The sequence below is a fragment of the Podarcis filfolensis genome, assembly GCF_964270895.1.
Source record: "Podarcis filfolensis genome assembly, chromosome: 7".
Lineage (NCBI taxonomy): Eukaryota > Metazoa > Chordata > Lepidosauria > Squamata > Lacertidae > Podarcis > Podarcis filfolensis.
The window spans coordinates 33188957-33207477 of record NC_139603.1 but is presented as its reverse complement, the minus strand read 5'-3'; the positions used below and the strand labels follow the sequence as shown (position 1 = coordinate 33207477).

Sequence of the window (18521 nt, the reverse complement as noted above, 5' to 3'; positions counted from 1 at the left end):
TTTTAATAGCCTGTGCTGTCATATCTAGATGTTTCATCAGCACAATGGCAGCATTAAAAAAAATCTGACACTCTGCTGGTGTAACTTGCTCCTTCAATCAAACTTGATCGTATGCTGACACAGTAATTTTAAGGAATGAACTAAAATCTACTAAAATATTTGGTTTTAAATAGGAGGCTTTAATGATAAAGTAACAGTACCCATCATATTCATAAACTGAATGTGAAAATTAAATTCATATATTTGATGATACTAATATCTAAGAACAAATAGTACATATTTGAAACAGAGCTGATGAATCTTTCTAAAGAGATTTAAAATCATATTCACAATTTTGAAGTGGTTTTATAAAAAAGCCACAATTTTGTGGTTTTACAAAAAACGCAAAGCAAATAATTTTGAACTCCAAAGGCCATTTTTAAGTGGCCTAAAATGTAACCTGAAACCTAATATTAATTATACACCCAGTCATTTTGATGTGCTCAGATTCATTTATAATCTCTTGTGTTAGAAATGGAAGAAAACTGACAGCACAATCCTATACATATCTACTCAGATGCAAAGTCCACATCTGGGACTTTCCCCCATATAAGTGTGTAGAGGATTTCAGCCTGAATGAAACATAATTGAGTTGCTGAACTACTGTGAAATATACACACATGAATGGATCACTCTCTATGTAGGCTGCATAAGTAATTTCATATGTAACCAATTTTTATCTATCAATATAAATGTTTTTAATGTTATATACTGAAATTAACACTCCTAGACATTGACACGCACAGACATTAAACAGTAATGCATATATTTTCTTGGTTTTCTTTCTCTGGGTTATGATTAATGCAGCCTATCAGAAGCCAGATGGTGCAAAACCAAAACCATCAATCAAAGTGAAAAGACCACTGAGTACTATTCCACAATGATGTGCTTGCAAATGGAAATTTTGTTCATAGACCCTTGGCTATGATATGCATAGAAAACCATAAACAGGCTTACAGTGTCACCAAAGAACTAGCAGAGATGGCCTGTGCTTTGTTAGCTAAAAGCTGGAAAGGCAATGGTCGTTGCTGTGAGGGGGTAAGCTTGCATAAGCCTAAATGTTACTTAGCTTAAAACAAAGTTAAAAGTGAGTTTCAAAATTATTTTAATAATCTTTGCATTGATGACAGTATCTATCAAACTGTCCATTTGCCACTGATTTAATATTGGATAATGCCACACATTAAGAAGCAGCTGCCACTGTCTGCCTGACACATGAATTGGCATTTAATGACTTGTCCCGCACAAGCTTTTTAAATACAGTAATCTCAAATGTCTTCGTTTTACAATGCATTCCCCCCCCTCTCTAAAGTTCCAAAGGAAAAACAAATGCTCATTCCTTATAAAGTCAACTATGAAGCCTGGTTCTTGATTCATTTCTCTTAGTAAATTTTGCACACACATAATTTAACATACATGAGAGCTACCACTGAATCTCACAAACAGTATTTTCTCTCTCTCCACACAGTGTTCGTGTGTGAAGATGCAAAATAAATCCAATGCCTCTCTGTGATCTCATACTCACACATGACAACACTTTTATAAATATCTGTATTGCTATTCACGACATCATCTCTACATTCTATATATTCCATACTTTTCAACCCAACTATTTCGCAAGGTATTAATGTCCTGTTGTAATTTTTTTTTTACCTGGTGATGCTGAACAAGTAGCAGTGAATTCAACAAGCTGCCTACTGTGGAATAATTCTACTAAAGTAAATAGAACATATTTAGGTTATATTGTTGGTAAAATTAATTTCACTTAGGCTTACATTGCTTTGAGGATTCATAGCTTATATAAAATTATATAAGCTATTGTGGTCTCTGGGTAGTCCCACACATAGGTGACTCGTAAGCTACATACTTGGTGGTGTGAAGATTTCTTCAGGAGAAAAGCTTTTGAAGAACAGAAAGGCTGTAGCACATCGTCCAGAGCCTACTGTCACAAAGACAGGACTGGATCAAGTGACAGCTTTGCTTCATCTGCTTATTTTCTCCTGAATTATATTATAATGCTGTGGTTTTAATTGCTTATACTGAAAATCAGGAAATAAATATTATAAATACATGCAGAATTCTGTAAAAGGGCAAAAGTAGGAACGATTCCTAACATCAGCAGGGAGTGGCCTACCAAATTTATACTACTCTGCAATTACAGACACCAGCCATGTGGAAGGATCTGTGATGGAGAGCTTGCTGTTCTCAAGAGGAGGGACAGGAGCACCATTTCCCTTCAAAAAGCTCTTCTTTCTCAGTTTTGTGCAGACACCAAATCCCTTTGTGGGACATCACAAAAACATAGGAAAAGCATTTTGCAAATGTTAAGCACAACTGAGGAAAAATGTACTAGATTGCTCATAGATGTGCATCTCTGTTACTGCCCGAAATGAGGGGGCAGGGAGGAAGAGAGGCCCAACGCTATATTTCACCCAAGAATTAGTAAACATCCCTCTGTTAAGAAAACCTCTGCCCTCTTTAAAAATAAAGTATCAAATACAAAAGTTTCTACAGTTTGTTCCAAGTTTCTTTGTTTGTTCATATAACTTTTGTTAGATTACTAAACAATTAGCCAAAATACACATTTAGGTGAAAAAACTCAAGCCCACACAATTATGGTTATTTCTAAGCTATTTAGTTCAAAGTAGTTTGTGTATTCAATATATCTGGCAATGCTGCAATCTTGCAAGTACCTAAGATGACTCTCTGATTTGATAAACTAGCCCTGAACAACAGCATGATGCATATATAGGTGAAGGACCAAAACCACACACCCTAAATTCTTCTATTAAGCTAATCTATTATCGTTATCAACACATTCTGCCCAATCTGCTTTTCTGAAACAGACACTCAGAAGCAAGATAACACCTCATCAGCTATTTTATATTCCAGGAGTTCAAGGGACAAGACTGAGAGCCTTCTAAGTTCCAGGGGTTGCCCTTTGGATAGACACATCTGTAAAGAGACAGAAGTAAAGAAGTGCCACGCATTAAAAATGAAAATGAGAAAATATACTCCGATCAACTCTTGATCTTTTAATGTGTTATTGTTACGTTGCTCAGGATACAATAAGACATTTGGGAATTTTATTTCTCTTAGGACATCAAAAACAAGCAAACATGGACTAGCCCTGCAAAAAAGGCCGAAGAAGCACTAGCCAAAACAATATAATGGTGCATGTTCACCTGGATTGTATTTTATAAAGATGCAATCTCCCATCTGGGCAGTTTTTCTGTTTTCCTGCCAAAGCACGGTCCTAAAGATGAAAGCCACAGAGGTTATCTCAACCCTAGTATATTATGTCTTAATGCCTTTAAGAAAATGTTTCCTTGCAACATATTAGGAGGCTGTAATAAATTTCTTATTTCAGTAAGAATGCCTTTGTGAACAGACTACTGTTCACTGCCTGATAAAAAGAACTGGCTCCTATAACATCTCTCATTCTCTTGATATAAAACAAAAAAGCTCTTCTCACATGCAATACATGAAGAGGTCTGTTGAACTGGAACAGAAGAAACTGAGAAAACAAAATAGCTCTAGATCAACTTGACATGGACTTCTAACAACAGTAAGGGATAATGCTGGACTGCATCTGAAAGGAATCATAATGCCGAAGGTGAGGTGGAAAGCGATGTGCTTGGGTACACAATTCTGTATAGTCTGGGTAATGTTCAGGGGTGTATGGGGTGTCAGGTGCCAGTGGGTCTGAGCAGATAAGACCAATAGTGTGCCCTGTGATCAGGAAGGAGGTTCTTGCATGTGCTGTAGAGGAAAGTGAGGGGCAGATGGGACTTATCAATCTGGGAAGGTAGCCCATGTAGAAGAAGGAAAACTCTTAACTTAAACCCCCACTGCCTTGTAGGATATCTTTGGGAGAAGAAAAGGCCAAGGAGTCAACCCTACACAAATCTGGAGTCTCTAAGACGGTTGGATGGCACCTTGTACACCTCCTTCCTGCAACCAAGCTGGTGCCAAACATATTGCTCTGCTTTTCTTTGGTCCACATCAGTAAGGCCAAGAGGAAGGTCTTGTTGACTGGGCAGCCTGGGACCTCCATACACACTGCCCAGCCCTGCACCCCGGAGAGGTCACTTTAGTGCTGCTAATGCAGTGGTTTGACTTCACCTTTGGAGGCACTCCACTGTCTCTCGAGAGAAGACAGATGCCAACAATAACATGGGTCATGTCCATCTTAAGGAGTGCCTTTACCTTGGTCAGTTTCATGGAAACTGACATCAGTTCCCTGGTGAAGGATCCTTATTCATATTACATGCTAGAAAGACCAAGGAAAAAAATGAATATAATGCTCTCAAGCTAATGAAACAATGAAATACTATCTTAAACCCAATACTGGTTTTATAAGCAGGGAAAATCTGATCAGTGCCTTTGTAGCTTAAATGAAATATATCTCGTTTTAGATCCTCAGCCTCCCTACTTCTGCAATCAATCAGCTGAAGAAAATTCTCAATTTAGAACTATTCCACATCATGCAGAAATACTTCAAAAATGCTGAAAGAAGTCTCATCAGTTTTAGTCAATTGTCAGCTATGACATCTGTTTCTCTACAGGGTTTTCAACAGGCTCCTGGAGCTTGAGTTAACCTCTGCCTTTTTTTTGTTTGTTTTAAGACAACCACTGTGCCCCTGAAGAACGTCCTCTGAACTCTTAACAATAAAGATATACCACAAGAATCACAAAAGCAAAATCACAAAACTATTCACAAAGCCAGGGAACAAAAAAAAAGAAGAGGAAAATGTCTATCACCCATCAAGTTCTTTCAGATGTCACAAAAATAACAAAGAAGCTCCACGGTCAGTGAAGAGACAGCTTCCCACCGTCCTAATCTTGAGCCATTACTAAAAATAAGGGCTTATGCTTATTATTATTTGTTAAATTTACACTGCTCCTTTCCACCCAATGCTCAAAGCAGCTAACTATGCAAATAAAATGAAATATAACAAACACAATTTAGTACAAAGTAAAAACATGGAAAGAAGATAGGTAAAACAGTAACACAACCACCAGTAAAAGCCAACACTTAGCAGCCAAATGTCTGCCTAAAAATGTTTTTGTCTGCTAGCAGAAGACTGTCAGCGATAGCAAGTAGTTCCAAAGTCTGGGGGCCGCTATCAAGAAGGCGTTTGCTCCTAAGGATATATGATCTATGACAAACAGGTGCAGAAATTCCTTGGACATTTCTCTTCCCCACTTTTGGTATGCACTGTTATCCACATGGATAACAATAATATTTCCCTGGGGTGTCTTTGGTAAGGATAACAGACTAGACAGAATTTGAAACACAGCCTCTGCCTTTCTATAGCCACTCCATTCCTCCAGCTTTCTCAATGGTTTTCTACTCCTCTCTCTCTCTCTCTCTCTCTCTCCCTGAACATAGTGGGAATGGAAGTCCTACGTACCGGACTATAGAAACTCCCAAGAGACAAATTTCTAAATGCAAACAGGGAAATACCCTGCAGCTATGAGGATATACATATACTATGCAATTATTACATCTTACGGTTGGTATTGCATGCGGAAATATTTCTAGCACCGTCCAAAACACTTTGGCTCTAATTCAGAGTCTTGCAAGCACACCCTGGGTTTTGATGTCCTTTCTATCTCAGTAGCCTCACCAAAACCACAAATAAACTATACTAAAAGCAGTTTGAAATTGTGCTAGGGAAAGCAAGGAGAGAAAGGCACATCCTCCCTTCAAAGATTAGGATTTTGTTGGATTATAGCCATGATGTGGAAATAAGCTCCGCTAAAGTCACTGTAACTAGCTTACTTCCAAGAAATGTAAGAAATTACACTTTAAAAATGGAATCTGTGGAAAATATTAGGAGCTAAAAATATGTGAAGTAAATTAACTTGCTGGGCTGCCACAAGGCAGCTGCATCAATGTATTGAATTACAGAAACTGTAACCTAAAAAATTTAATGTGATGTGAACATGATTAGGTTACAGCAAATGTTTAAACTAAAAAACAATAGCAGAGGGTATATTGAAGCTGCTTTGTAGGGGAGTGGGAGTTGGTATGCAGAATGACAAAAGGGAAATGGAGTGTTTCAGATGGACACACAGCAAGATATAAACGTACAGTGTACTGCATTGAGTTGAGATGATTTGGGACATAAGAACGCAGCCTTTTCATCTTGCTGCACTTCTCTTATTTTTCTACCTCCATTCCTCCCAACAAACCCTTACACAAGCCTGTGATCTTGAAAAAACTATTTGCCACTTGATTCTGCAACTTTTGTTATTTATAAAAGGCCCTAAAACAGAGATCAAAAGAACAAGTCTTAAGAATTCATATTCTTTTTCCACACCTCCTGATGAGTCATTAATAAAATAAGTGCATAAACTCACAACTGAAGTCAAAAACAGTTGAGGATACTTTGATATAGCGCCACAAAGGATATGTGCAAGGAGGCAACAGAGGTTACAAATGGCCCAGTTCCAATAAGAGTGCTAATAAAAGAATAATGGAATTTTCTTGTACTGTGAATGGAGAAAAAAACCCTGTGCCACCAGGGAATTTAGACAAGGGGGGGAAATATCAAAGCTTTGCCTCTTCAGTTGATTCTCTTTATTATATCTTAATTGATCTACTATTACATTTAACTTCAACAGTTCCATATCACAAAACTCCCTTCAGAACTCATAGTTGTCAATCTTTAAAAAAAAAACATTAATCAATTTACACAAGCTTTACCATTTGAAGCACGATGCCTATGATTGCACAGCAAAAAAAGAGCACTTGGATGAATTATTTAGCTAAAAACATTTCACAATTACACCTTTACACCTATATATTACACTATTACACCTATATAAGCGCAATTACTGCTTATATATCATTTTACATATGCCTCTCTTTCTGTGTGTCCTGCTCTTTCAAGGAGATTTATGTACCCAAAATTCCAGAAGACAGTATTAACAATAAAACAAATTAAAACTTCTAAAACCTCCTCCTACAAAATTAATAAGCCAGCAGTCATAACACATTTAATTATTAGCTCAAAATGTAAAAATCTACAAGCCAACAATTAAAAGGAACAGATGGGGGGAGGTCTCACTCCCTGCTGTATGGCCCACCATGGTCGAGGTGTGGCTATAGTATAAGGCCTTCCTGCACACCACAAACCAGCCACTAAAACTGTACAGCAGAGCTTTCCAAACTGTGTGTCGCAACATATTGGTGTGTTGGCTGCAGTGTGTAGGTGTGTCGCACAAATGCTCCCAATGCTCCTCCTGGGACTGGAAAGGGGTTAGTTTAACCTTCGATTTGCTAGTAAAACTGAATTATTGTGTCGCAAAATGATGCATGTCTAAAAAGTGTGTCACCAGCATGTAAAGTATGGAAAGCTCTGCTGTAGAGGGTGGGTAGAGAAGGGAGGGGAGGGAAAGAAAGCACAGAAGAGCAACAGAGGTGAGAAAAGAGAAAAGAAAGTGGGAAACAAGGTAGGGCCCTAGCACACTGGGTTCATAGGGAGCCCAGTGAGAAACCACAGTACATGACCAGCCAGTGGGAGGAACCCTCTTAGACTGATGACTGTCCTACTTATCAAATTCATTTAAAAACCTCAATTACCAAAACTGTGATAAACATGTCATTGCTACCTGACAGGGCCGTATTGTTATCTGTTTTCCAGATGGCTACCACTAGCTACCTTGAACCATGCTCTTGCCTTTGCCTATTCAAGACAATGTTGATGGACAGGTACCCGTGATTTCTGAGATTCTTCTGCAGTTGTGAACAGTAGTGTAGGGTGTGTCATTATTCCCTCCACTCAGGATGATGTGACTGCCCACATACACTGTTAGAGAGATGGGAAGGATCTGTGCTGGAAATGGATTCCCCATAAAGCAGTAGATGCATTCATTACAGTGGGTTAACATCCACATTTTACAGTTTGAGAATCAGTTTTAGACACATAAAGAAAGCCAAGTGCTTGAATTATTCCAACACACAGCTGTTCAATTATGGCTGGTGCAGAGGAGGAACGCAAAAGGCCTCCCCGTGGAAACTTCACCAAAGGGTACAAATCCTAGCTAGAGGAGTATAAAAGAAAATAACCTTCTCAGAATGGTGCTGATTGACATAAGATCCACTGCTGTTGGTCTTAAAATGAGCAGAGCAAAACGTATCAAGACCCCATTGATCTCTAATGACCTAATTCAAATTAAACTACACCAAGGAATGAGAGGAAAGGGAAAACCCATAGGTGGTCCTAACAGAGTGTCAGTGGTGTTTTATTCATACAAGGAGGCAAAATGATTCATCAGTCAGTGACTGGCTGGTCCAGGTAGACGGGACAGCCCTAAACTCCAAGCAAAGGGAAAGGGTGGGGTTTTTCACACAGTAGGTATGTTGCTCTATCCTCAAAGATTGTTCTTAGCAGTACCATGTCCCCAAGCAACAAGAACCACCTCCCAAGGTCACCACAGGGGTTGAGCTGGTTGTACATCCTTTAGTAGCTTAAAGGGTGTGTATATCATCATCATCATCATTAGCAGAGTAGTATTACTGACAAAAAAAAAAGCAATTTATTTTTACCTTGTGATCATATGGGTTGTACGAGTGAAACAATCTTGACAGTTCTTTCGTTCTCTGTTTTTTCTGTAGAAAAACAAGGAAACGTAGCATTATAGAACTGAAAAACAAAATTATTACATGTTGGATGAAGCCGTAGGAAACCTATTTTTATCCTAGCACTATTTGACTGCAAATCAAAAATATGCTTCATTCACATATTAGTGCTCAGGTTGGAAAGCTCCTTTTTAATAGTTTCATGTTGTGGAAATCAGAACTTTTCCACCAAGTTTTTTATTGCTGCTGTATCTATGTTGTGATTAATGCAATGAATGAATTGACTGTGGCAATCCTACTGTACATTTACACTGATTACTGTTAAACAACTTTTTGAAACATGTGCAAGCATGTGACAGCAAGAAACAACGCAGAGGATTATGTGTGTTTAAGATGTCCACAGCTTCATTGGTTACAGTGCACACAGTTTAGTGTAGGGTAGGCTGAGGATACTATCACTGGGCAGCTTAACTATACTTGCCAATGTCCCAGTTCCAGCCTATGGGCCCACCATGGTACCCAGGCAACCTCAGAGTACGGCAGCCAAAATGAGGGTGTGGGCAGCAAGCAGCACCCCAAAACCTTACAGGAATTCCCTCAGGATGCCCATCTCCCACTTAACTCCACCATGGATGCTGCCAAGTTCCTCTCCCACTTGCAACAAGGTTGTGACAGGTTCTTGACAACTGCTGTGAGGAAGGCAAAATCTGCTCAGAGCCAGGCCCAATTATACCTTTAGATAAATTTCCTCCTTGCAGCAAGCCTCAGTACACAGCTGTGTACACCAACATACATTCAAATTAAGAATAAAATGAAGGTGGGCGAGCAGGTGTGTTGGTGACAGCAATGCTGCAGCTGCAAGGTGGTCCTGTATTTATAGCAGCTGATTGGCTTTTAGAAGTGAGGCCTCCGCAGAACCCTGTGCTAACCTGATGCCAGATACCCTCTTTCAAACCCCGTGGGGCACAAACTGGCATCAAGGTGGGAATCTGGAACCTGCAGGAATAGATTCTGTGCCAACTGTATAAAAACAGATGTCCTCATGTCCTGATTTCACTGACATGCGTGGAAGCGGGCTTCCATGAGTATATCCTTAGCTGGATGGAGGCCAACAGGTTCAAATGGGTGCAATATACATGATTTCTGAAATAAATCCAGTAACTGGGGCTGCAGGTACATAGAAAACTTTTAAAAGCTGAAATCTCACTAATAACACATTTGAACTGTCCTTCAACCAGCCTGTTCCTCTTACCAAACAGCTGATTTGCAGAAATTCAGCTTTTAAAAAGGCTTATGTACACACAGCCCCAGCTATTCTGTGATGGACTGGAGCCAGAAAATGGATTAATTTCAGTTAAGGGATTGTTAGAGAGCAGAGTTCCCATCATCACAGAACATTTACTGCCAGTCTATTATGCCACTGAGATTATGTGATAGTGCCTCAAGTTCACAGGGGTGGTCTAAGACAACTTTCATGCTATATACCAAATACTACGGGTTAATAAGCCAACTTTTTCTCATTTTTGTGAAAGACCATCCCTGGATGGATGAAACACAAATTAAACTCACTAAAATAATGCACATTAATATTAACTGACACTATCGTTTTTAGCTTTGAAAGCTTTGGGACCAAAAGCAATTTAAAAAAACAGCAACCCACAAACTCCTCTCTGTATGAATTAAAATAGAGTTGATGCCATCTTGTTCAATGAAATTACTTCCCACATTAAAAGGAACCCAGAGGAATGAGCAACAAGGTTGATAAACACAAAGTGGTTGCATAATTTTCTGACCAGATATAAGCACGTTCCTGAAAACGCCAAAGTTATAAACAATATTTGCAAAATTCCTAATAGATTTTAATGTAGAGTTTGAAAGGTGATGTCCTATTTATTTCTATGTGATCATGGTGGATATTTATAAAGCAGGCCTCCACAGATCAGAAGAATGTAACATGCAAATCTGACCTTTGATATATACTAAGATTAATATAATTTGACTTATTATATCTAGCAAAGGATTATAGTGGACATGTATGAAAGTATTGGTCTGCATAACAAATCTTCAAAAATGTAGAAAAGGTGTGTGGGTGTGGGAAGTATACCTCCAGTCTCTTTATTAGATTCTTACCAGGAACACAGTTTAGAAAGAGGCAAAATTGGATCCAAAAGTGTGCAAGTGGAACTCTATTCACACAACATAACTTTCAATTTCCTTATTTCTCTATGTAAATCTCTTTTCGTGTGTATGATTTTGTTAACTTGTTTTAATACTTAATATGAAATTAAATGATTAGAAAACACACTCACTGAAACAGGATGATGGCTGGCAATAACAAAAGTTTGAATTGAATGAGGCCAATGAAACTAATGAAACTAAACTCTAATCACTTCCTCAATCTCCTGCAAAAATGAAACTCCTAAGTAAAATAATAATAATATTTTTAAAAAATTCCTGGTATCTACTGACCCATGTATACGCATCTTAACATCTCACATAAGATGAACTGTCCTTTAGAGATGGGGAGGAGGGAGACAGATCACTTACTACTTGGGCTGGAACTTGATGCATTTTTGCAGCAGGAGTCCCAGGGCGTGGGTAAAACTGGTTAATAAAAAGACTTGGAAACTTATACTCTTCTACAAGCTTCATGGTTTCTTGAAAATCTTCATCTGTTTCCCCTGGAAACCCACAAATGATGTCTGTGGCAATTGTTATTCCAGGCACTCTGAAACGAATGAAAACAAGAAGTGTTAAGCTGAAGACTGGACATATTAGCTTCTTCCCCTAGCAAAATATTAGGCATTTAGAGTGTTGCATAACATACAAAGCATTTACCTATGGAAACTGACAACCATTAAATATAGCTTTATATAAGGAAAAGCCCAAACTACAAAATTCAACTAGCTTAACTGTCATGGTTTCTCTCCAATACACCCATAAATTTTAGTTCTGCAAGGAAGCTTAGAATTTCTAAGAGATCATTCTCGGCATGATACAAAAAACTAAAATTCTCAGGGTTGTTTCAGGGAAGCCGTAACAGTTAAACCATTTTATATTTGCAACGTAGATGTCAGCCCAGAGAGCAAGGAAGAGGTTAGGAAGGTATAATTTTTGAAAGCGAATGACCAGCTAGACTACAATACTTCAGGGCATATCTCCACAGCGATTTCCAGGGCTTCCAGGCTAGCTAGCCTCATCGGAAGCACACTGGAAGAGAATGGGACCTTTCTAACCCATGCTGTTGATGGTAAGCCATTTTTGTAGATGGTATGCTGAATACTGGAATATTCCCCTTCTAGGGTATGGGGTGTGGACTACCAAGGGGATGTGGCAATTGTGCAATGTCAGCACATCCAAGAATGCACACTGACATATACTGAGCATATTTTTTAGCTCTTCCAGGATTTGCATAAATATGTACTCCAAAATTATAATACAGAAACATTCTGAATTCTGTCCTTGCTTCACATGGGAAAGATATGCAGCTCTGACAGGCTTAAATGAGGCAAGCTATACGACTCTACAAATGAATGGCAAGTAGCACTGTCTGACATCTCGAAGATTAATAAGATGCACATTATATTTGACAAAAAGCAGTTACAGTTTAGTTATACCAGTCATTTTAATGACACAGCTGGCATTAGCTAAAGCATGTGATACCTACAGCATTGGTAATGACATCCACTGCATGTGTATTTCCCAGTTTCTATGGGAACGTGAATGGTAAGTTTCAGTCATGCTAGATTCAGTGAAATGTCCATGACATGTGTTCCATCCAAGAAAAAAAACCAAAAACCCTCTCTGATTGACATGGAATAATTTTGGTGCTAATATGGAAATTAAAAACTAATGCATTTCCCTCCCTAAATGTTTCTTTCCAAACAAAATGAAAACTTGGATAAAGAAGAGCAGCAGGCCTGACCTAAATCATAAGATCCCTATGGTTCTCCTAACATTCTTATAGACAATAACACAAACACATTTTAAAAGTAAAAAGGATGTACAAAATCAGTAATTCATAAAAGAAAAAATGAAATTACTCCAACATCCTCTTTTTCTTGACCAATTTTTTAAATTAGGATTTATTATTATTTTTTCTCAGAAAAAATAAGGAGCTGTTGGGGTATTGCATTCTAATTTGGAAGCTTAAAACAATCCCAGGGGTCTGAAAATATTTCCAGTATGTACATATTGAGCACCTATTCCTAAACCAAATGCAAAAAAGGACTGTGCAAAAAAGAATCTGCCAGTAGACCCATGTCTGAGCTGCATTACTTCAGATTGCAGTAATAATATCGAATGACCAAATGCTCATCCTTATAAAAACAACCTATTCAAATAGAAATCAGTCTGTCAAGGAAATGCTGCAGCCTAGCTTCCTCCCTCACTTTTGGGTGAGAACCCACCCAAAATTGCATGAAATCTTGCACGCTCTATAAGAAATGGAAGTGGCTGGTTCTCACCTCTAAAGCCCTAACCTGCATGGGAACAGGGTATCTTTAGTATTGCTTCCATTCATATGAATGGTCCTAAGCTTTACCATCTGGGATGGAGGAAGCATTCAGAAAATGATTCTTGGTGAAAGGATACAAATATGCATTGAGTGTCACCCTTTCATTTGCTAACTATCTGAGTGTATAAATCAAACATCTACACCAAAAACTATCTATATATTCCAATTGTGCCATGTAGTATACAAGTAAATGAAAAAAGCACAAACAGATGTTTAGAAACTAGGGCCTGACACATCTTTAAGAAAAGTATAACAGTGTCATAAAACACTTTGTAGCAGCAGAAAATAAAATCATTGGGATCCATACTGAAAAACAGAAAATGTAAATTCAGTATGTGGTATTCAAGGAAGTTTTACTAGAATAAAACTACTCAAATAAATGGAAATTACTCCAACATCCTTATCCTTGCTCTGCAATTGAAATGTGTCTACACTGAGTAAAACATAGTTGAATACCACCCAGTTTAAGGAAGTTCTTTTTTAAAATGCCAGTTACTGTGTGTTCTATTATAAATTCATTATTTAAGCCTTCTGTTTGGATTACTTTTAACAAACTCAAATCTGTTGATGATGTTCATACTTCCAATAAATACATCAGCAGGAGACTCCTCACAGGCAGGACACCTGCTAACATCTTTTATTCATGTACATGCTCCCGGTGCAGAACAATTACATTGTTTCATATATTGTAAAATGTATTCTATAAGCAGCTGATATATTACTGCAGCCTACTCTGTCAGGCACTTTCCTTTGTGCTCTAGTTGCGCCGAAGTACAAAATGACTTTTCACTGTTGCATTTCCTTTTAAAAGTCTGTAATGACAACACACTGCAACACTCTACAAACAGTGAATATTTTAAAATGCAAATACGTCTTTCAGGCTTTTAAAAAATGCAATTTGTTTCCATTGCTTCATATACCAGAGGGAAGAACAAACAATGGCAATGCTTTCCTAGACACATTAGGTCACAGTAACTAGAGCTTGGGTTCTGAGAGGTGCCCACCCACTCCACAAATCAGCATTTTGTCAAGGCTTTTCATCTCTTCTCCTTTTAACTCTTGTGGCACACTACTACCAGCTAATTCCCAGAAAGAAGACTTCCTCATCTAAGCTCTTGGCTACTCGCTCCCATCAGACGTAACCTTTGACACACACTGGCTGAACTCGGAAACAGAGGAAGCAAAATTTGCAGCAATCCAAGATTTAAAGAGAAGTGGGCTACTGCAAATATACAACCATTCAAGCACAACCTTCAATAGGAAATCTTTGTTTTAATCACCATTGCCCTCAGATTTTCAGCATCCTGACTATGAACATTTTCATTAACCTATCCGCCTGAAGTACTGAGCTGCCCCCTTCCAGAAACATGTCGTACTGTATGTTATTTGAATGAGCCACTAAAAGGTGTATCTATCAAGTAATTCATCATCCGATAACTTTCCACAGCGTGTTTGACATATATGCTTGGTAAATTTCCTATCTATATCATGCCAAGTGGTAGGAAGAATTTATTTCCCATCCTATGAATAAATGTTAAATATCAACACGTTATAAATACTATAAAACAGGCAGAAAGGACTCTTCTGCAGAGTATTTTTGAATAGAGGAAATAAGTGGACAATTCAGATTTAGGCAGCAATTGATACATTTGATTATAAACTGAGATATCTTAAGTTCCTTTGGCTTTTTCTTTCTAGGCTTATTGACATGGTGGCGTCTATCTATCTATCTATCTATCTATCTATCTATCTATCTATCTATCTATCATCTATCTATCTATCTATCTATCATCTACCAACCAACAGAATCCTCTGCTTTAATTGCATTCTGAGTGTTACTTATCCTTAAACAGTCTACACTTGCCATACAAATGAAACCCTGTACAAAACTTCATTAAAGATTTATAACTTCAGATCATTACTGTTTTATGACTTTAAAATGAGAGACTTAAGACAAAAGCTCAACATCCTTAAACTTCATTTCCATTAAATCTCTAATAAATACCATCTGGTGTGTACTTTGGGGATATAATACACGTCAAAAACTCAGCCACATTATGAGAACCAGCACCAAGTTTATCTGAAATGCATATTTGAACAGATGTGTTTAAATTACATCTCCTTCTATGCACATGCATAAATTCAGAGCAAGCGTGTGTTGATTTAAAATGCATAAAAATGGGATTTGGAGATGCATCACAAGTGAATGGCATCTCAATGGATCAAGGCTCACATTACTAAAGGTCATTACTAAAACGAAGGTTTGCATTTATTAAGAGTTGCATCGGGGAAATGATCATGAGAACTGGCTTAACATTTGCTGCATGATAGCAGTCACTGAGAACTGTCAGCTAATTTTCTGTTACATCTCCACATTTAGTTTTCAGCACCATCGCTAAATATTATTTGCTCTACTAAAACAGGAGACAAAATTATTTAGCTGTAAGCTGCTCAATCTGGCTTTAAACAGCTGCTTATGCCAGCATAAAAGCAGAAATTCCTTGCACTTAGCATGGTGATTTCAGAAGACGGAGCCCCAACAACATGAATGTCATTCTCTCAAAACCAGTTTCAAGCTACCATTATAAAATGGCATGTTCAGTAAGGAAAACTTGTCCGGATGGTTCAATAATTCATGCACAGAGCAGTGCTGACGTGTAGAGATATGGACTTGGAATGGGAAGACTTGTTTAATTCTTCACTCAGCCATGCAGCTTTTGGGGTGGTGTTGGGCAATTCAAGATTTCATAGCTTAAAACTCCTCACTGGATTTGTGTGTGACCAACCTCATCTAGCCTTGCCCCTTTGCCAAAGCCACTTACCCCTTCACACCTTACTGAAGCCCCTCCCTCCCTCTCTACACTCCTTACCAAAATCACTCTTTTCCTTAGACATAATCAAACCTCTGCTTGCTGGCCTGGGCCACATGCCTGTCTGTGCTGCATGGTTGTTCGTTTTTTAGCTTGGGCCACATGCCAGCCTGTCTGAAACTCCAGTTCCCTACTCCTCACATTCCTGCTCTCATGGCTTAGCAGCTCTGTAGTTCACAGTGCCACCTGTTGGCAGCCATGCAAACTGCAGCATGATGACATCCTTAGGAAAATATGCATTAGGAGAAATTAAAAATAAATAGTTCAATATATACCACCCTGACACTCCTTGAGAAAAGGGGTGTGTGAATATGCAAGATTTAAGAGTACGTGCTTCACACTTTACATCAGAAGCACAAGTCAACTGCATTTCTACAAGTCCTGTCTCTTTCGTGTGACCAGCCTATAGCCCAAACTTCTGCTGGTTTACACAGCTAAGTTCAGTAGGGTTTACTCATCTTCAGGTGTTTAGGACATAGAACATGCAGAGGTGTACTATGGAAAGAAACCTTGACCTGTGGTCCACATTCAGCACAGATGTGAAAACCATCATTACCTACTGGCACCCCAAGAATCTGCTTACAAACTACTTAAGGAAATTTGGCTGTAATTTTTCTTACATGAAGTGCTGGCATGCTATGTGAGCACTCAAATATGTTAACTGTTTTATAGGTTAAAGCAAGGCGCTGTTTGTCTTTTCAAGAAGACCACTCTGTAAGTTTGGTATTTAGTGTGATTCTGTTGCCTAGATACTCTGGAAGTTTCAATCAATAGTCACTGGTAACTATCCTTGCAACTGTCCTCAACACACAATGTTGTTTGAATTAACATTATTTTGCTAAGAATGTTGCAATGCATTCATAGTGATTTCAAATTGTTATGGATTTGTTTACCTTGGAACTGCATAAAGTGGGTAAAGAACAATCAAGTTGCTGCATATTCTGAACTCCAAGAATGGGAGGAAGACTGGGGGTTGCCTGGCAGTTGTGCAGATCATCTTGACAGCACAGTGCCAAACAAGCAACCTCTCCACCTCTCATTTCTACATCTACAACCCTCTCTCTCCAATCTGGATTGGGACCAAAGTGGAGGAAATTTTGGAAATTCCTTTTCATGGCACTCTCCTCCTTATATAAAAATCACGCTCACTCCAGGCTGCTATTAGCTGCAGAGGGTGGGAAGAAGACAGGTACACAGTTGTATCTGTCTCTCCCTCCACTCACCAGGATTCTTCTTTGGTGTGTTTGTGATGACAGTTCTCCCATGTCTATTTTGTCTTTTAGATCTGCTGAAGTCAGTGGAGCTTAAGTTCTTAAATACTTGCAAAATGGGATTTAGGCGCAGTTACCTAAGTTGTAATCAAACAACTCACGGCATTTGCTTTTGCAAATGGTTATAACCATAAATAAGCCAAGACCTTTTTAAAGTCCAGAGATGGCCTCTTGAGAAATGCTCTTCAGCAGAGTTGAGGTGGGGGGAAATGATGAGACTAGAAAACAAGTGAGCTAGCTTATAAATAATTACATGTGCCAGAAGCTGTTCGACTTGAAGCAATATAAACGCAATAAAAAGCCATTGCCCTAAAGCATGAATTTAACTTTTTTATTGTTCATGTCAGTGGAATGCGTCTCTTTAAATGGTTACTTCACAAATCAGTCAATGTTTTGAAACATGTTACTACGACAGCAGCACATCTAACTATTCTTGGGGAAATGGAAGCAAATACTATGTACACTTTCAGAAACAGTGGATCTCATGGCTATGAAAACCTGGAAATACATTTCATAAAATAGCCTAGGAATGAAAACAGAAGCCACAAGTGGGAATTACAACAAAACAGTGCAATGGGGAGGAGTGCTCCTGAAAGGTTTCTGGCCAACCAAACATGCCCTCTTTCAGCATTTCCCCACTCGATTTTCTGCCACTCTCAAGTCAATCAGAAATATGTGCCCATGGAACACAGTTAGCCCTCAGTGGGGTGTTTTGATGTCCTCCCCCTTTATACAGTATTCTAAATAGCGTGTTTTTGTCATTTTAAACACCTCGGAATTTCCCAAGCTTGCTGATATGAATGGTGTATTTTGGCTACACTAGGACAGGCACTCTGAGAATGATTGCATTATTAGTATATTTTATTACTGTGTGCTTGGAAAGCATGTTCTCTTCTCTTAGACAAAGTCCACAAACTTATCCCATGCTATTCCACTATTTAAAAGCTTTATTAGAAACATTTAAGACTTACAAATACCTATATGAAACTTTTGCCTACAGAGTAGGTGAACATGCCCTTCAAATATGATGTATATATCTTCCAGTCATTTCATACCTTGTGTGTTATTTATAACTAATTTCCAGTTTGATGAATATAAACATTGCTATGTTTTCTTTCTTTCTTTTTGTCTGCTCACTTTGTTCCAAGGTTCCCAAAAATGCTAGAGACAGATCTGAATAATTGCTAGCTTTTATATCATCTAAGGAAAGTGGCTTTTGCTTTGTTGTTGCA

At 38.4% G+C, this 18521-nt stretch overlaps 1 protein-coding gene across 4 annotated transcripts in view; it reads right to left on the bottom strand.

Moving 5' to 3' along the window:
• CDKAL1 (CDKAL1 threonylcarbamoyladenosine tRNA methylthiotransferase) overlaps positions 1–18521 on the bottom strand; it is a 232390-nt gene that overhangs the window by 44973 nt on the left and 168896 nt on the right. For all 4 annotated transcript variants that reach the window (XR_014550602.1, XR_014550603.1, XR_014550604.1 and 1 more), the window contains 2 exons: positions 11180–11360; positions 8600–8662 (listed from right to left, as the gene is read on the bottom strand). Coding sequence is in view for 1 of the 4 variants with exons in the window: in XM_083623907.1 (XP_083480033.1) it covers positions 8600–8662; positions 11180–11360 (244 nt within the window). In the remaining 3 variants the exon portion in view is untranslated. The remainder of the gene's footprint in view (positions 1–8599; positions 8663–11179; positions 11361–18521) is intronic.